Source organism: Phyllopteryx taeniolatus, chromosome 2 (assembly GCF_024500385.1).
Source record: "Phyllopteryx taeniolatus isolate TA_2022b chromosome 2, UOR_Ptae_1.2, whole genome shotgun sequence".
Classification (NCBI taxonomy): domain Eukaryota; kingdom Metazoa; phylum Chordata; class Actinopteri; order Syngnathiformes; family Syngnathidae; genus Phyllopteryx; species Phyllopteryx taeniolatus.
This window is the reverse complement of record NC_084503.1, coordinates 30,204,958-30,225,679: the sequence shown is the minus strand read 5'-3', so window position 1 is coordinate 30,225,679 and position 20,722 is coordinate 30,204,958. Positions and strand designations below refer to the sequence as shown.

Below are 20,722 nucleotides of genomic sequence, written 5' to 3'. Positions count from 1 at the left end.
TATTTTTTTTTGGTCCTTCCATGGTTTTAGTCGGTCATATGTCCCCTTCAAGATGCAGTGGCACATGTTGGTCAGAAGAGGAAATGCATATTATTGGACTTCAATGGTAAATGGACTGCACTTACAGTGATCCCTCGTTTTTCACGGTTAATGGGGACAAGAACCCCCCCCCCCCCCGAAAGGTGAAAAACCATGAAGTAGGATTTGCCCGCCCAACCCCCTAGGAATTTTCGTGTATGTGGGTACCAGAATGTTTAAAATATGTAAAAAGTATTTATACTTTACATATATGAGACAAAGATTACAACAGTACACATATTTACTTAAATCTTTAATTATAAAACCTTATACAGTAATTAACATTAATCAACATTGCCTTCATGGTGATGGGTAGTTGTTGTCTTTGTTTTTTCTTTTGCTTCAAAATTCCCCTGTACAAGGACATAACCCCGTCTCTTATTACGCGGAGTTACCACACGTTTCGCTTCCGTATTGAAGCAGTTTTGTAAACCATTGATCCAGCCATCAGTCCATCCCTCCATCCAGGCATCTATCCATCCAGCCATCCATTTTCTATATCATTTGTCTTTGTGAGGAGAGCTGCAGCCTATCTTAGCTGACTGGGGAAGAGGCAGGGTACATCCTGAACTGGTCGCTAGTCAATCACATATAGACATATCAATAGGCGCCCTCACGTTGACACTTTTGGGCAATTTGGAATCTTCAATAAAACTAACATTCTGTTCTGCTAGCAACATGCTTTTACCTGAGCATTTGCTTGGTAAATTACATTTCTGAATGTTATTGATATGTTGAAATAGGTTCCACTATTGATTGTTTTCCCAATGCAACTGAAGGCACTGAGTCAATAATGTATGGTTGTTTGAAAGCATGCGTTTTTTCTCTCAAACTCCAACTACCACACAATTGGGTTGATTTTCAAGAAAGTCCATCTTTGCACTCTCCTTAACATTGCCAGACTATTAAAAAAAATTGTCCAAAGTTATTTTGACTGGTAAATTTGTAATCATTTTTTTTTAATTTTATTTTTCCCATGTGTCCATGCTATTAATCCTTTTGAAATGTGCAGCTTTACAATACAATTTTTCTCTCTCTGTGTTTCAGGATACACTCACTGTTCCACAGCTAAAGGTATGATGTCATTTTGTCCATTGTTCATTGGTTGATACTGTCTGGTTGACATTGGAGAATCAGCTGATGAACATGAAGGATCCTGGGGGTTTTCACAGTCTTTTGGGAGGTAATTGAGGATATTGAGCACTAAAGGAAAAGAGGAAAGAGTGATGAACTGCTAAAGGATCTTTTGATTGATTGAACCCAAAATTTCAAGTTGGATTAGCTTCCCCAGACTGGTCAATTGGAAACCAAATTCCTCTGGCATTTATACAGTATGCATTCATCCATCATGAGACGGCCTCAGCTGTTGAGGGTAACCACATTTCAATTACAAGAGAAAAAGACAAGGAAATAAATTCATGTCACATCATCTTTAAAAGAAATCAATGTTTAAAAAGACATGCGAAACATAAAAGTGGCGGAACCTACAGTATATGCAAGTTTCGTTTTAAACTGTGCCTCATTTTACCTAATGAAAAGAATAGTCAAAATGAGTGGAAAGACCATCCAGTGGGGGTGGAGTGTGGTTGCTGATTGAATGTTACCAAGTACTATGTTGGCCAAAGAGACACGTCAACTACTTAAGTGAAGGGGCACAATATTTTTTAGGAGCACTTTTGGCCACTGAGGGCACTTTTTGCAATCTGACCCCCCCCCACACACACACACACAGACACACACCCGCCCCACCGTTCCGCCGCATCTGCCCTTGACTGGTCCCCAGTTAATCACAAGTACATATACACAGTACAGTTGAGAAAGAAGCATTTATTCTCACGTTCAGACCTATGGACAATTTTGAGTTACCAAAGAACCAAGCATCCATGATTTTGGAATGTGAAGGAAGCCGGAGTACACAGAAAAAAACCCACGCAGCACATGGAGAACATCCAAACGTCTTAAAGCAACCACAATCTGATCCCTTCTGATCACTCATGTTCTCATAGACTGAGATACTTATGTTTCTTATCAGTTGAGACGCAAATGTGATGTTTAAACAGGCCATTTTCAGATTTTTCAATGGAAATGTTTTTGAGCCATCTCATTTTCTGGACCTAACCGGGAGCAAGTGTATCGTCAGAATTACTTCAAATTTCTGACGAAACATCTGACAGAAAACAAGAATAATAATAGTTCATCACGTCCATATAGTTTTCAATCATGTCCGATTACTATGAATGTATGATACTGGATGCCGAAATCGAGGATCATGTTCATCTTTGTCAGAACCATAGAAAATCTCACCTGAATTTAAAATTTTCAAAACGAGGTGGTGAAGGGATTTCCCAAAAATGTTATTGGAAAAGAACAAGGATTACCTTACGTGGAACAATGACAAAACGTGATTTGGTGGACCTCGCTATATTCAAGTGCTGGAAATCCGCCTCAGCAAAATGGAAAGAAAATGGTGCCGTTTTTCTGGATTTAGTAACATACCTAGAATGTTTCAAGATTGTGGTTAAACTGTTAAATTAATATGTAAAATAAAGATAATCCAATGGAATGGAGAAAGAGCAACAGGTGTCCTGCATTGTTGATTTGTCCTATTTCTCCTATTTAAAGTGTACCTCAATCATCAGGTTATCTATATATAGTATCTGTCAGGGGGGACTTAGCCGGGCTACCCCTAACATGTCAACAAAGTGATGGATAACTACTAGTTTTGAAATCAGAGTAAAGGATAATTGTTCAACCATTTTTCAAGTTACTGTAAAAAGGTGTTTGGTAACAAAAAAAAAAGCAAGAATCGTGGAAATTGACAGACTGATGATTTTCTTTTGCATACAATGATGTGGCGCTCCACACTCGGCACCTCTGCCTTCAGTTTGACACCTGTGCGCTACACGTACACACAAATCACAAGTACATTTAATGGATTATTGTCAATAATATCCTACTGCAATGAAAAGGTGACTTTGCCAGTACTCTTTCATATTGTTTTAATGATGGGGACAGATTGACACAGGAACTTTTCTATTTGTATTATTTCCTATAGGAAGATTACTTTGAACTCCAATCAAATCTATTCAACAACATCCTGCAGCAGATGATGTTTGTTTGATCATAGAGCTTTCACTGTAATGCATTCCTACCTACAAAATAATATTACATCAAAGAAATGGCCCTGTGTTGCCTTTCAGGCTCTTTTCTAAATAAATAAGTTAACGGTTTAAGTAAATGTAAAAAAAAAATATATATATATATGTATTGTTAAAAGTGATTTAAAGTTGTTTTTGATGGATAATTTACAATTTTAACTTTTAAATAAAATATAATCGCTAAAGTCAATTTCCTGTTTCTGTCCTTGCACTTTCTGTTTTGTTAAAAACACTAAAGGCCCACTCGCACATATTGTTTTTCAATGTTGGTAAAGACTGTGGACTTAAATTCTGTAATCAAATCCTTCATGTTGGAAGAAAATTGACTGTATTGATTGCTGGCACTCGCTCTCTGTCAACATTGTAAAACAAAATAAATCCTCTGGACATTTTGTAACAGTGGTTGCCAACCCAGTGACTTTATTGAAGACTAAAAAAGAACAATCATATAAAGGCTAGATCCTCTGTTCTTTGTATATCCCATTTTTTTATTTTAAAAGTGGAAGTATGCTATATCACAATTTTAATAATTACAGTATAGTGGGGCTTACGTCGCAAACGAGGACGAGATCTTCATTCATGGAGCTTTCACCGACGACATCATCGTCTTGGAGTTGAATCCGTTCCATGACCACAAGATGTTAAAAATTGGTATGTGAGTAGCCTGCCTTATATCTGTAAGGCAGTTCCCAGTGTTTGTGCACTAATGTCTTTTTCGACATTTTTATGCTTGTTTATGAGCCCCGTACCCAACTGGCACAATCATTCCTACGAAATATTAAGTGCAAGCCATATTATTCTGCACCCACTCCAGATTCCTTGTAAAAAAAATAAAAAAAATAAAAAAACACACACACACCAGACGGTATGACCTCAACATAAAAGAAAAATAGTTTACGTGAGGGAAATGATCAATTTCCCTTGCTCATGAAGGCATCACTGGAATTAAGCTATCTGCGCCGTGGACCTGGGTCTTTTCCATGGGGATGCCATTTAGTCCTCTATTAGGGACTGCCCTACTAAATACACCTTGCAAAAAATAGCAGAGTTTTACAACGTCGCGCAAGAAGAAAACAGCTTCATAAAAGCGCGAAAGAACAGAGCCTCTTCGTTTGGTGCTGTGAAGGTGCAGAGGGAAAATGTTCAAGGACACCTGTTTATTGCAGAGTCACAAGTACAGCCATTCTGTCTGTGTAACCACCTGCATATAAGCCTGCCTGATCCTGGAAATCCTCGCCAAAGTAATGCAGCTTCTCCAAGCGGTACCACGGCCCACCTGCCTCACGTAAGCCACACTATTCCTCGACCCCTTTAATGACTCCTGTGTCTATCCTCCTTCTCAGTGTTTCCCCCCTGTGTTCCTGATCTACGTCATTCTGCCACCCCGCCGCCAAGCCAGCCGGCTGTCCTTGCCACTGCCTGCCAACACACCTAGGACCACCTCCATTACCTCCCATAATAAACTGTTCATCATAACCTATCTGCCGCCGCCTGCTCTTGGGTCCAGCTCCTCTCCATTCGTGACATGTATGTATTTAACAGACATAAAATTGAGTATATATATATTTTTATTTTTGGGGGTGAGGATGATGGTGCTGATTATTTATTAATCAAAGAAAACATACATAGGGATTTGATTGATTGAAAATATTATAAATCTCCTTCTAAATAGCCTTACAACATCAGTTCAACTTCTACGATTCAAGGATGCCAGACCAAATTAATCTGCATGGAAAATCCACATAACCTGAATCCCATTTTGCAATTATGCTAAATGGAATTCAGAGGAATGCACAGAGCCTCTGGCTGTTCTGCTCAGTTAGCTAACAAACAATCCAAAAAAGACTGTTGGAAAATAACGTGCTTTGCTCTAGAAGTTATTGGATGTGCATTTTCAAAATGCTAATCCAGTTTAAAGTCAAATGTGATTTTGGAGTCAATCCTGGCTGACTTTGGGTGAGAGTCGGGGCAGACCATGGACTCGTTGCTAGTCAATCACAGTGCATATAGAGACTAACAACTATTGACACTCATATTCACACCTATGGTCAATTCTGAGTCTTCAGTCACTACTTGGAGAAAAAAAACAACAACACAAACAAATGGAGAACATGCAAACTAGAGATTCCAACCCAGAACCAACTTTAATAGCGATGCAGACGTAGTCGCCACACGCTCCACAGTGTTGCCTTGTTCCGAGCTCACGTTAGAAAATATTTAGTACGCCTAGTATTAGTATAGTATACACGGTCCAAATTGAGTGGCGACTGCATGAATTCCCGGTAAATTCTTTCAGGTACATTCTGCGGAAATGGCCAAAATCCACTCAAATGGCACCTTCAAACTAAAATGGCCGTCGACCCGCGCGTTTCATTGCGTTGGTTCTTAACTGATTTGCCTGCGTCCTGTCACGATGAACATGCATACCAGTGATTGTCAATAGGATTTTGCGGTGGGTCGACCCCGGGGGTCACAAACATTTTCACCTGGATACACGTGTTTGTGAGATTTTGAGAATGTTTATATGAATTCTTTTGGGGCTTCTTCCTGTTTAGCCTGTCAGTATATGAAGTCGAGATAAGACTCTCTACAGAACTTCCACGGCAGTAGTGAGCAATGGCGTGGGACCCAACCTGCCTTGTACAGCGATGATTTTCAGCACCCTAACGCCGTGCGACCGCTGCGCCTGGCAGCGTGACTTCATCCCGATGTATTCAATAGACGATAGAACTTCCGCGACAGGTTGCGAGCGAGCGTCGGATGCCGGCAGAAGTGGAGGACAGCGTGGGTGGAGGAGCTGCGCCTTTAAAAGCGCCAGACTCCTCCTCCGCCGAGTGGAAGCGAAGAGCCGAGTGGTGCTGCCAGAAGTCCACATGAGCAAGTCTGGCATCAGCTCGCCTTCATCCGGCAGTCAGGGAGGACACAGCGAAGGGTGAAAGGTGGGCAGAGAGACGGAAGAAAAAGAGCAAGCGCCACAGAAGGCGGGAGCAAGATTGAAAGAGAGAGGAGGGGGGTTCGAGTGGGGGGGCGGGGGGGTTCTCCGTGGTCACGGTGATGAGACAAGGCGAATAGACGAACGACGAGAAAGTGTCATCTGCGCGCAGCTTTCCTTCGGCTGCCTCACGACGGCAGGCGAACGCCAGCGGGGGATGACGGGTGGCTCGTTTTCAGCGGCGCGGTTATCGGTGTGACGCTCAAAGCGCTGCTGACAGGATCGAAGCCGGCGGCGTCTTCTCGGCCACTTCGGGCTCCCTCAACGGACTTGCCGACCGCTCTCTCTCGCCTCCTCCTGCCCATCTTCCACGCAGCCTCCTCTTCCTCTTACTGATGAGCCTGAGAGTGAAAGACCCCCGCTGATAGAGGTTCCTCTCTGTCAAGACAGTAAGTAAGGGGAGGGAGGGAAGTGTGTGTGTGCCACTGAGAGAGAGAGCTAGAGAAAGTGTGGGAGAAAGGGAAGAAGAGTGAGGTTGTCTGTAGCTCAGAATGCCAGGGATGTGCATGGGCACTTTGCTCTGGGCACAGCAACAGTAACGAGGTGCACAGAAGAGGTAAGTCTGTGTGTTTTTGTGTGGTGACGCTTTCTGACACAAGCGCCGAGTTAATCCTTTCCGTTCTCCGTCCTGCTTTCGCACGTTTGAAGGTGCTGAGAGAGAGAGAGAGGAAGAATAAGTGATTTGCTTTCCCCATTCCTATCTGTCCAGGTGCCATGTGCAGTTGGCCGGGGCGCCCCACGGCAGCAGTGTTGCCCCTCATCTGGCGGGAAGCGCTTCCCCTTACACATTCTCCAGGGCTCCGCCGGGAATCTTTTCTGGGATTTATCTCATCCTGCTGGATGGCAGTGAGCTCCCTGCTTCTCTGAAAGAAGAGTCCGCATAGAAAACCACACACCGCACGGATAAGAAGTAAAATAATTATCCAATCACTGCATGGGGAGGCAGACCTGGTTTCCTTAGCAACAACTGAGAGAGAAAGAAGAGAGTCGTTTTCTCTTTTTGCTCTTTTGGGGTTTTTTTATTGAGGGAGGGGGGGGGGGGGGCACACCCTTGTGGACTGCTGTGGGTATCAAGTACCACCCAGATCCTAGGACAAGTCGGTCCGTTGCCTCCCCTAGAACTGCGTCTCATCCACCATGATTTTTGTTGTTGTTCTCACCAAAAGTCACGTTTCATAGGCTTAGGAATTCATTCATCCTGATACTACCTGGAATAAATCCTTCTTTTGGGAAGGAAGATTGGATTCTCTAGGAAAATACCTGCCCCGGTCCACCAATCCTCCGTCCTGAAAACAACTGAAAAGAAATGATCCAAAAAGAAATGGGGATCTGAAGTTTATTTTGACATGACCACTGACGTCTCTCATCATTTTCAGTTGGGATGAAAAGGAATATCAATTTTTTCATAGCCAACAGCAAGCTCCCTCACAAAATCCATAAAAGAAGACAATCATCTGGGAAGTTGTATTTTTCTATCTCTAGCAGAGTGGATATTTATCAACTTTTATAATGGTGGTATGACACAATGTTGCTCTGTTTTTCCAAGTGCAAAAGGCAAAAGCTCTTTCCCAAGTATAGAACAGTGTTTTAAATAGCATCTCCTCCAGAACCATTTCAGTTGTACACACTGACACATGAGATGAGTTGGCTCAGTTTGATTATGTAAGATATTTTTATTTTTTTTATTATTCCAGCCTCGGCACATTTTTTGCCTCTTTTTTTCCATGGATTTATTGTCTTTGAGTTTTCCTGTGCTCTCTTTCTCCCTGATTTCGGATGGACGTCATGGCTGCCAGAGACTGACCTTCTGCCGAGTGTGCAGGCGAGGAAAGGCGTTTTGGTCGTCCAGGTGCTTTTAAGATGTTGAGGTCTCCCTGCGTGGCTGGGGCCCCTGTTCGGATCAGTAGCACTGAGGCTCCTCGTAGCCAAAGACATGGACCCCGACTCGGCTCCCCCACGCCCTCAGCCCGTTGGCCACTGGCCCCACGTCACCTTGTGAAGGATGTCCCTCAGCAGAGCTCCGGCCCGGGACACCTCTGAGACCCCCAGCCCGAGAGAACGCATCCGCAGCCACATGAAGATGGTGATCGACCAGCTGGAAGGAATTCTAAGAGAGCTCAAGGATGTGGCCAAGGAACTTCGGGAGGTGAGCTTGAAAATTACACAGACATCCAGCTTTACGGCTTTGAGGGATTGTGGGAGAAAGTGGGTTCTTAGTGGGTGTGCTACTAAGGAAGAGTTCATTTAATTAAGTGTAACATTCTCCTCACAGTGTGGAGATTGTGATTAAGATTTAAATGCGGGAGCTGACTTTTTTTTTGTTGTGTAGCAGGAGGATATTGTTGATTAGTACTGCAGTCTCCCCATCAAAAAGTAGGCAATTATTAACACGGCTCATGTGTCCAAGTTGAGGCAGGGTAAACTTGGTGCGAAGACCCGATGAGGGCAGCAAAGCTTGGCTGTGAGAGAAAAAGGGCTTAGATAAGATCCAACACTTAGCACCGCAGCTGTTATGTAAGCATTTTGTTCGGGATCAACGAGATTCCTGTAGTTTTGCAACTGCAGCGTGTGAAGGATGTTTGAAAGGGACTCGGTAATAGCGAGATTGTGCGGAATTTATCGTGTTCTGCTACTTGAAATAATGGCGCTAGGTGGAAGGAAAAAAAATGTGTTGCGCTGATAATCTGAGTCCGAGAGTACACAACCCCCCCGCCATCTCTTTGGGATCTTTCCCCAAGAGCTCGTCTTGTTCAGCTCCTCCTAAAGAGAGATAAGACGAGCTGGGGAGACGGAGACGGATGGAAGCTGCACTAAAACCATCCCATGTCCTGAGAGTTATGAACCTCCCACCTGTTTCCAGGGAAGCAGAGGAAGGGAAACGTGCTTTAAACATGCTGTAAAGGTCCATGTTGGACCATGTAATGTCCAAAAGACAAGGCGGGGAGATTTTAAATAGATGCTTGGAATCCCTTTGCACACATTCTTTCAGACTCCCACCTCTTATGTACTCAGAGGTGCAAGGGCACGGCTCACAGCGAGCCTCCTCTAAAGTGGGACGGAGAGGCCGTGATTGACGATTATGGTGCTACAGCAAATTGAGTAATACCGGCTAGAGATATTTATGAACAAACACGCGCCTCGTGCCTCTGCCAGCCCCTGCTGCCTATTACCATTCTCGTCTCAGCGCCCATTAAGGGAGCACGATGACTCTAACGTAACTTTGCAGGAATGTCTCAATTTCGCATTGACAGCTGGGCTTCATATTAGCCTCTTGTGGTGGGGAAGAGTATCACAATGTATTGACCTTTTCTATGAAGCCTCATTTATGCTCTACTTTCGTCCGTCTCCTGGAAGCTAATGGATACAGACCAAGTGTAGTAGTACCACCGGAAACTGAAGGGCAGTGTCAAAATTCCAAGTGAATAATTTGCACAAATCACAGTGAATTGAATTGCCTCACAGACCATTGCTGCTTGCTACGCTGCTTCGATTTTGCCTTCTTCTTAATAACATTATTCACTCGTCCTCCATATCGTCACCATATTTGCTGTTTTTACTCTTGTTCTTCTTATTTGGGTAAAATTTTGATTCAGGGCAGCACACATCTATTTTTGTAGGTATCGAGAGCATCAATTTCACTTCATGCTCCATACGCAGGTGTCAAAGATGGATATTTCAACTGTCAGTCAAATTATGCACACTTTATGACGATTTTGACATTTTTTAATAAATTAATCTCAGTACAGGGGGTCCCGGTTTACAACGGAGTGCCATTACTAAAGCAGCGACAAACCAAATTTGTGCTTGAGTTGCAACACACAGTTGTCTATTAGTTTAATATCGTCAAGTCCAATGCAAATTCCAATCCAGTGAATTCCACAATCCAATGAAAAACAGTAAGTGCAGCAGTAACTGAGCATGCCTTCTTGTGCCGAGTGATGACATATTCATATGCTGCTGCATGAACTACTTGATTCATTCATTCCGTACCTTTGAAACCTCATATGAATAAAAAAAGAGGACACCCTGTATTCTGCTGTTATTATTATTAAATTAAATCCTCTTAATTATTAAACATTTGAGGTACAACATACAGTGATGATTGCGGCATTTCTGGTACTGAAAGCTGTCATTTGTGTTGTTTTTTTCAAACATTGAACTTGCTCCTGAAAAAAATTCCAATTATGTACATCAGCTTTATATCAGACAAAAGTTTATGTAGTTTCATGTCAAATAACATTTTGTATACTTAATGCTTGAAGACTCTCAGTCTTCAGTTACATATTGTGATGTATTGCTATTTGTTTTCTTCCAAATGATCCACTATCGCACAATTGCTGTATCTTGATATAATTGGTATCGTTGTTAAAATAATAAAAATAAAAAGAAAAATTATTATTATTTAAATTTTTTTTTTTTTTTTTTTAAATATCATACTGTGACTTACTGCAATTCCCACCCACTAGCCGCCATGTTACCAGTATCAATATCTAGCAAGTGACCGACCGTGTGATTGAAGATCACACTTTTAACATAACATGGGCCGCCAAGGCAAGGAAGCAGAGTCACAGTCAGATGCGTGACTGGCTAATGCTGCATAAAATCTCCTATTCTTGTCTATGTGAAAGGAACAACATCGTAGATAACTGTCACATAAATAAATGAGGAATTGCCACGTGAATGCGGTAAAATAACTCAGTGATGGAGCAGTAGTGACTGATTATCACCCACAAGGTCTTCAGAGAGCTGGTGGAACTGTGGCATTCTCTGGAGTCAAAAGATGACATTCCAGCTCACATGCCTGCACTGTAGAAATGCAGCATTGCCACTTTCCTCTTTTGCCTTCCTTACTTCGGCGATTTTAGAAGCTCAAAATAACACGTGCAGAAACCAAAAACCTCTTAATTCCAACAACATTAAAATTCTATTCAGCAAAGCAATCTGTCTGCCTAACATACATTGATTGTTTATAGTTTTATCAATGTGCACTCATTTCTTATTCCAGCCTTCAATCAAACCATTTAGTTGGAGCCTCAACACGAATGAAAATATGAGGTTTTTATTTATTTATATATTTACAACTCATAGCTGTAATAGTCTTGTGCATCGGCTCCGAGAAAGCAAAATGTTCTGCAGATATTTAAAGAGGCAATTCCAAATGTGCATTGTACTTTTATTGGATCTCAAGGTTTAGCAATGTCCAGGCCATTTTTATTTCGCTTTTACCATAACATGGGCCGCCAAGGCAAACCTTCTCATCACTTATAAGACCTCACAGAAAACACTTTGGTGCAGTCTGCCAAGGTGGAAAAGACCGTTGTCCGCATATTAATACAAGGAGTCCAGGCAGGAAACAAATCATTCAATTGACGTTGTTGGATGTGTATATGTGTGTGCGTTTAGAAAAATCATATGAAGGTGCCCTGCCAAGTCTCAGTGGGGGTTATGAATTAATCAAACACTATTAACAGCAAACACAAAGGTACCACAACAAGAAAATACCCGGAACTTGGCTCAGGAGTCTATAGGGAACTGCACAATCTTTAGGGTGAGAGTGAAGGCTCATATACTGTATGAAATTGTAAAAAGCTGCCCCCCACTGAAAAAAAACAAAAACCAAAAAAAAAAAAAAAACGCCTCAAATGGTAAATGGACTGCACTTATATAGTGCTTTATCTACACTATCACAGTGCCCAAAGCGCTTTACAAAGCCTCACATTCACCCACACATTCATACACCAATGCCTAGGGCTACACTGCTGAATCTATCCTGCATAAAGACACAAGCCAATAACATCATAGCGTCTTGTTGAATAAACTACAATGGAATGTAGCCCTCACAAAGACCACAAATCTGTGATTGGCAGGACGATGTAAACTATAATTCCTTCCTTTCTGTTGAATTACATGGCTGTTGAAAACAAAAATCTGAATCTTGGCAACCAGCATGGTTTCCAAAGATTTTCTGAGTGAAATGTAAAATAAAATAAAAAAAATTAAAAAAGCCTACTCTACAAAACGTAGTGTGGAATTGTGAATAATAATTCCATTACGAATTTGGTCGATTGTGTTGAATTGATTGTTGATTAAATGGATTTTGTGCATGAGTCCAAAATAAAGTGCAGTGTACTAGTTTTAAAGAAGTAAGGAAGTCAGCTGAGGGAAGTTGAGCCACAGTTAATTCACTCTGTTGCAAAACTGCTTAGGGCAGAATTTTTCTGTTTACTAGGACACTGGCAACAGGACTAAGAAATTCAAAGAGAAGCCCATTGAAACACGATCACTGATTCATGGTGACTGAGGTAGATTTGTTGCCTGGTTCGCTAACAGGGGAAACTTTTCTTAATCTGTTCTTAATGTAAAGTTATTTTAATAATAACAGTATGGTATTTTAAGTTCGATATGACAATGGCTGTTGTATCACAGGAAATGCTCAGTCCTAATCCACTTAAATGTGTAATGTGTCATGTGTTATCAGCATACATTGGTGAATGCCACATTCTATAAACAGTTTATTAGAAAATCAGGAAAATTGCAATGGAAATAAATAATATTTCTCTATACAAGGACGAGTTTTAACATTTAAGTGGTCAAGTTTAAAAAAGAAAAACAAAAAAAACTTAAATGAGGATTTGATTTAGATTTAAATTAGTCCGTTGGTTTTTCAAATGTGTTCGTAAATTTGAAGATTATGGCACTCTTGTAACATTCAAATACATTTTATTTTTTTTGTTACTTAAATATGTGTCACAAGCCCCGATTTGCGACACTCGCTGCCAAGATTTATTGAGCTGTTTGACCCCCGGTAGGCAAACTATGAATAAATCCAAGAAAAGAAATGTTTCTGAGAAAACAGAACATTTAATGCTACGTGCTACATTGAAGTTGGCCTCTGGTGCTAAATAAACGATAGCAATGCATCTGGTATGTCGAACGTTCTTGTGATGTCCATATCAAATAAACGGAACTCAAATAGACATTAACTACTTAATTTGAAAGTAAGTTTCAACCAAGTCTTTTTTTCGGAGTTAAAAGCGTCTTTGTTACATGCATAAATACAATTAAATAGAAATAGAACAATATAAGCAGTGTTATCCTCACTTTGGATGTCAAAAGGATTTTGTGGCTCTCTGTGTTTTTTATTCTTTCTGTCGGAGACGGTCAAAATGACTTTTTGAGTATTAAAGGTTGCTGAACACTGATCTATGGGTTACTAAAGAGGGTAACACATAAAGAACTGTATATAACTCTTACAACTGCATACCAACATTAATATTCCCTATAATGTGTTGTATTGTCCCTGCAGCTGAATAAGTACATCTCATGCCTTGTGAAAGTTTTTCCACCTAGTCTGTCGTCCAAAGTCAATTAGGGTGACATACGGCTCCTTCGTACTCGTGAATCACATGACAGTCTTTGTGACGAGTCCAATGAGAAGGACATAAAGGAAGGACATTGACGGTAATATACGCCGATAAAGCACTCCATTTGTAATAATCACACTGGCAGGAGAGGCGACTCCGCTGGAGAAATCCTTCATTGGGTTGCAGCATCAACCTTGGACAAAGGATAAACAAGAAATGTTTTGTGAACGTTACGTGACATTCAGATGTTTGCTCCAACTAACTTTGGCAGGATAGATGATATCCACTGGAAGACAATATTCTTTATCGGACACTTCCAGCCTGGCAAATTGAAATAATGTAATAAAGTACCGAGTGAGGGTGGAAAAGTCAAGATATGCAAGATGAAGCATTTTAAAAAAGAATAAAAAATTTAGGGAAGGAAGCAGGGATGATGGACTGTTATGATGGCCGTTATGCAGAAGGATACGATGGAACACATTTGTGTTCGGCGTAAGACAAATGAACACGGGGCAGGCAATCAGGACTCCTCAAATACAATAAAGCTCCAAATGAGATGAGGTCAAAAGACGATAAAGAGAGAGCAATTATCACTGGCAGAATGCAGCACATTGGAGGACATTGCCCCCTGACAGGAGGCCTCAGGATAGATTGAGGCTAGTTTTCTCAATAGTCGTCGTTACGCTAGACCCTGCTGCTTTATTAATGAGAATGGGCACCGGGCAGGGTGTGGATTATTTAACTAATCTTTGGAAGTGTGTCGTGAATCAAAAACAAGCCATCATTATTCATTTGCGAGTGGTGGGAGTTGCAGCTATCACACCCATATTCCATAAACCTAATTTTATACAGTAATCTTACAGTACAAGCACAGTCCATGTTTGATTCGATCGTATTTCAAAGCGGTTTTTTTGTGTGTGTAATTCATCCATTTCCTATCTTGTGTTCTATGTTGCAAAAATCTCAAAAGGCAAAATGAATGGCTAAATTGATCCCTAGTGAGGTATGCTGGAGTCCTGTGCAATATGACGGCAATTTGATCTCCCAAGTTATTGTGTAAATTTTGAGACATTTTTATTATCTATCTTTGGGACTTTAAGATCCAATGCATTTTTATTACGACAAGATGTGTGTTCTGTTTTTGTTAAATTATTTATTAATTATGAATTATTACAGTTAAATGCCACACAATCCTGTTGGCCGACGTTAGTGCAAATCAAGAGATTTATAAAAAAAAAAAAATGTTTTTTCAAAAGAGCTGATCTGTGAATGATCTGCTCTGGGAGCAGGCGGTATGCTAAATGGTGGCATTGTTTGAAGCGCGTGTTAACGGTGTTTCAAACAGCTGGCCCAGGATCAGTCGGCCTGTTCCCCAGCCAGCAAGCCAGGCAGCTTGCGCCTCCTGTTTGATACTGCCACCAGTTACCACACGTTCCACGTTTAGCAGCACCCTGCTGAAATGAACACGCTCGGCCGTAAACCAAATTTGTTCCAAACCCAGAAATTGCCCAGGGGAGACCAAAATCAAAGAGACACTTTCTTTCTTCAGGGAACTCTTCTTCTTCTTCTTAACCCCCCCCCATGAGCAGGGCAGAGCTGAACCCTGACTCACTGTGAGTGGCAGTCTTGTGGCCATTTTCAACATTATTAATAAGAACAATGTAAAAATGCCCCGCCGTGTAGATGGTCATCTTCGGAAGGTTTCTGGGTATGCTTACTAACTTGGCAAAGTGACACGTACTGTTTACTTTTTTCCAAAATTGGGATTAAGACAGATTTTGTCTGTTGTCTTTTGTCTGTCTGGCTCGTCTTTTGCAGGGTAATATTGTTGCCCTCTCTGATCCTCTCGGCAGCGGTAGTGTGCTTGACAAGGTGGATACAAAGCAATCTTTTTTTTCTATCGTAGAGGAATTGCCCCACTTTGATCCACTGCAAGCAGACTTTAAATGCAGAAATCCCACCTTTATCCACATCTGGATGAGCCCTTGCACCAAGGCAAATTTTGTAAAGGTTTTTGTGTACTCATGCCAACAAATGAACTAACAACAAACTGGTATCTAATCAAGATTTCGCCTTGTGCAATTTGCTTCCGAGTTAGAACTGTGACAATTTGTAGCCTAGGCTACATGGCAGAATGAAGTCATTGAGGTGTCCACACCTATTAAAGAATGAAACAGGCCTTAACTTATCTAGCCTGAACTGAAGGATAAGCTCAAATCAATTTACAGTCTATTTGCTTTCAGCACTCACAACAAGCAGGAGAATGAGACAGTCGCAGATAAAATAGTGCCCCCCCGTCCACCCCCGACCCCACCCCCACCCCCGCAGAGTGGTCCAGAGCTTCATTCCCTTGAGAGTATGAGAACTATTATTGACTTGAGTACTGCTCCATTTTTTCACCAGTTAAAACTCGAGAATTTACAGTAGGTCAGATATCATTAACTGCATGCATATAAATGCATAGATGCCAAATGCACTCCCTGTCAAACATTGCCTTATAAGCTTGTTTAAGGCAGCCGTCTGGAGCGGTATGCTGGAGCGTGGATTGTGGTACTGTACTTACTAGCAGTACAAAGGGTCCTCAGTTTACATCTGTTTAAATGGTGGCAATGTAATTCAAATTTGTACCTAAGTCAGAATGCGTTGTGGTCTATTACTAAACTACGCTAATGCAGTAGTAAAGTCAAAATTACAATAAATACTCCTATGAAAAACACATCTAGGCCATAAATATAAAACAATCAAATTAAACACAGTAAGTAGGGCAGTAGCTGAGTGGGTTCTAACGCCGCAAAAATACACAGTTAATCCTTTGTTGCTGGCTGAAATGAGGTTTACTAAGGTGATCGTTCGCAGTATGACAGATGGGCAAAATTTGTACATTTTTCCTAAACTATGAAGTCAAACTCCAAATTTTACAGGTCTGGTCACCAGCCAATCGCAGCGCACATATAAGCAAACAAGAATTCACGATCACATTCAAACCGACTGACAATTTAATATCTTCAATAAAGCTAACATGCATGTTTTTGTAATGCCGGAGGAAGCTGGAGTACCCGAAAACAACCCATGCAACCACGGGTCGGGTTTGGCACTGGGTCATAAAACCTCTTAGCCAATGTGGCTAAACAGTATAAAAATCTCCTAGCCACAATTGTGTGTAGTTAGCCACAACATCACGTTTGTTTGTGGCTAAACCTTTAGCCGCACTTAGGTACTCCTCGTCACTGGAAAGCCCCATTAAAACTACCTTGTCATTAATCAGGAGTAGGGGTGAACGACACGGGAAAATACTCTTAATTGCGAGGGTTTATTTTGTTTCTTTTAACCAACTATTGCGATTACGATTTAGCATGCGATTTTTTGGGGAGGAAGTTTATCTTCAGCATTATTCACTAAAGACAAGAAATACTTTATTCTATAATATGACAAACACAGCATTGGAAAGAGCCAACAAATAAAATAAAGAACTCTTTCCGGTAGGCTAGGCCTAAATTATATGATGAATTGATATGAAGAGCAAATCTTTATTTTACTATTGAACTGTAAAAAGAAAAATCTTCAATCACAATAGAATGTAGTACTGTATAATCATCCTCTTGTCAGTGTCAGCAGAGTAAAGTGGAGAGTGACACCTCAGCACTTGTTAATTACAGTAGAGGTGTTAAATTAATTTCCTCAAGAAGGATCTTAAGGACTTTATTAAACTTTACACCTTATCGGTATCGGCCGATATTTACCATTTTATGCTGATCGGCTTTAATGTCATAGTTCGCCGCAAAAGACATTTAGTCCGCGTCGCCACAGTTAATGAATCCAAAAGCTAGTTTATTCTTACCCTTGTTGCGTTTTTTGACGTAGTAGTGTAAATATCTGATAGCCAATAAAGTTATTTTTTTTTTTAAATATATAAATTTAAAACGTCAGCGGTGTGAGATAGACAAAACGTCTGAGACAGACAACACGTAATGCCCGGATCAGACTACAAGACGAATTTGCTCTTTCACGATTGCACTATGTCAGACTACTACAATAAAATATTTTATTCCGATACCACTGCATCTCGTTTTTTACGATCATTGGGCTTTATCTTGTCAAATGCGACCGGATACGCTCGTTACCATGGCGATGACGATCAGAGTGGATCGCGCCGACTGTATTATAAGGACAAAATGGGGAAAAACGTGTGTTGGTGGTCACCGGTGCTCAGGACAGGAGAGGACGTGCTTGAGGTATGTTCACGTACTTTTAATACGATACCGCTCGCAAGCAGGCAACAAAACCTTATGTAACCTAGCCAGTTAGTGCTAGCACTAACGGTTGTAAGCGAACATGCTGCTGTTCTGTCGAATCATGCTCTAATGTTTTGGTGTGGGTGAATTGTAATTTAATTAGTGCCCATTATTTCTGTCATGTTGTAATGTTTGTGTGACATGACTGATTAGAATACATAACCTGACTAGCAGTGATTTCCAACCTTTATGGAGCCATGGAACATACTTTACAATTTGAAAATCTCATGGCACACCAACAAACAAAAATGTCACAAAAAGTGGATACATTTATTACTGTATGTACTTCCTTCCATCTAATAGAAGACCATTCATTTGTTCTGTCTGTCACTATGACTCACTGGCATAAATAGATGAACAATGATACGTTATTTATTGTAAATATATATATTTTTGAGCGATTAAGTACACAAGTATATACATTAAATGAACATGTCATTTAAATAGACACATTGCTCTATTTTGTGATCAGATCGGTGATCAGTTATTGTTTTTTTAAACTCGCTGATCAGTGATTGGCCCCAAAAATCCTGATCGCGTAAAGCCTCGACTTTATATAGAATGTTCTCAAATTAAAACTTTGTAGTTTAAGATAAACATTAATATTCAAAATCTTTGAGTGTAAATATTACCAGGCTAACTTTAGCTGTCATATAATTGTAACAGATTTGAAAAGCAAATGACGAGCTAGCTACATATGGCCCTGGTTCGAGACGCTCGTCATGACAACCAAAGTGAGATTAGTGGCTCGTGCATTGATGACTAGCGAGTGACTTGCTGTGAGAATGAATTGCAGGACACACTCACCATTGACACTTTAAACGTATGCCGCAGTAATAAATATGCATATTTCAGTTTGACCGGGTGGCATCGGGTCTTGTTTTCTCCCATGCGCCTCTCCCCGCAGCTGGGAAAGCCCATGAGCCTGACTGCTTTGCCAGCAGCTGCTGGACGGTGGATTGAAGCATTTAACAAAGCGGGGGAAAGCGCTCACTTTAATTTTTATCAGGAAGGGCTTTTTTGAGTTTTGAAGAAGGCAATTTTGGTTCGCCAGCGTGGCGAACGTGGGCAATATTTACCTCGCCACAACAGTGTTCCAACAGAGATTTAAACCCAGAGCTCCTGACTATAAGGCAGACATCCTAACTACCAGGCCCCAACGTTGCCCTTAACAATATCACCATGAACGTGTATTTTTTTTGTCATTTTTCTTCATCTCCTTATCGCCATCATCCACAACTCCAAGCCTTGAGCAGAGATTCTAACCCAGAACTTCTCTACATACATTCTAACCACTACAACAAAATGCTACCGCATGGATACTTCCGGTGAACATTTTTCTTTTCATCACGTTTTTCTTTCTGAAAAATGTTCCTCTGGTGCGGCGATGGCTCGCAATTAAATATCTAGTCTAAAATGTTTACATTTAACACGTTTTCCCAAAATATTGTCGAACTCCACATTTTATAGGGCACACTCTGAACTGGTCGCCAGCTAATCACAGACCACATATAGACAAACATACTCTCATTCAGTCCTGTGGACAGTTTAAAGCAGGGGTGTCAAACGTACAACCTGGGGCCAGAACTGGCCCGTCAGTGGGTCCAATCTGGCTACCATAGAACCCCAAGTGCTGCGAGTTGCGTAACACGACACGGCACGGTGGGCACGCCTCCAATCTTTATGCAGTAAGAAAGTGAGACTTTTTGTGAAGCAATGCCTATAGATGTATAATATCATATATTGTTTAAGTAATTTCATGTGGAAATGTGAAAATGTGCAGTTAGAAACAATTTTGTGAAGTTAATTGGGACATGGGTTTATTAAAGCCCGGATAAAAATGCATGGGTTACGTCAGACTAACAAATCTGGCGAGTGATTCGCTGTGGCGACAACCCCCTGACAGGGAAAACCTGAAAGTCACCTCTTTAGTGAGATGTAGGCTAAAAGCCAATTTGATGCATGCTCAAAGCTGGAGAGTGCTTGCTAATTGTTTGTGCAGACCACAGCTAACCTCATATAAATTTGTTTGTGGTTTCAGTTTTTCATGGCAAGCTACTGTGTGACTTAAATAATCAGAATCAGAATCATCTTTATTTGCCAAGTATCTCCAAAAAACACACAAGGAATTTGTCTCCGGTAATTGGAGCCCCTCTAGTATGACAACAGACAGTCAATTGACAGAGAACACTTTTGAGACATAAAGACATTGAGAAAAACAGTCACTGAGCAATAAATCACCACTGGTGTAGTGGTACATTCCCTGAATTCGTGCGGGCAGTGTGGATTCAGTTCCCAATCAGTGACGGTGGGAATGTGAGTGTGAATGGCTACAGTATACAGTATGCGCCCTGAGACTGACTGGCGACCAGCTCAGGGTGTAGTCCGCCTTTTGCACAGTCAACTGGGATAGGCTCCAGCACCAGGTGACCCTGAACAGGATAAGTGGTATTGAGAATGGATGGATGGATAATAATCAATACATGTGAATATAATTGTAATTATGTGCACCCAAAAAAAAAATATGTAATTGTCGTTATTTATAGCTTATCAGGCCACAGATATACTGGCCCGGCCCACTTGGGATCAAATTGGGGTGAATGTGACCCGGAAACTAAAAGGAGTTTGACACCCCTGATTTAGAGTCTTCAATTAACCTAACATGCATGTTTTTGGAATGTAGAAAACCCATGCAAGCACAGGGAGAACATACAAACTCCGCAGTGTTTCCACAGAAATTAAAATTTGCATATCCTGACCTCTGCAGACATCCTACCCACTAGGACACCGTGCTGCTTTCACGATAACGTCCATGGCTATTTTTTCATTTTTTAATTT

At 41.1% G+C, this 20,722-nt stretch overlaps 1 protein-coding gene across 3 annotated transcripts in view; it reads left to right on the top strand.

Annotated features, from left to right (window-relative positions):
- Positions 1-4,332: 4,332 nt before the first annotated feature.
- Positions 4,333-20,722, top strand: part of insyn1 (inhibitory synaptic factor 1) — a 105,485-nt gene continuing 89,095 nt past the window's right edge. Inside the window, exons 1-3 of one of the 3 annotated variants that reach the window (XM_061765681.1) lie at positions 6,250-6,617; positions 6,938-7,890; positions 8,025-8,374. In XM_061765681.1, coding sequence (XP_061621665.1) covers positions 8,231-8,374 — 144 coding nt within the window. In that variant the 5' untranslated portion in view covers positions 6,250-6,617; positions 6,938-7,890; positions 8,025-8,230. Of the gene's footprint in view, positions 4,764-6,249; positions 6,785-6,937; positions 8,375-20,722 lie in introns of those variants that run through there. The other 2 variants (XM_061765679.1, XM_061765678.1) reach the window with 2 other exon arrangements.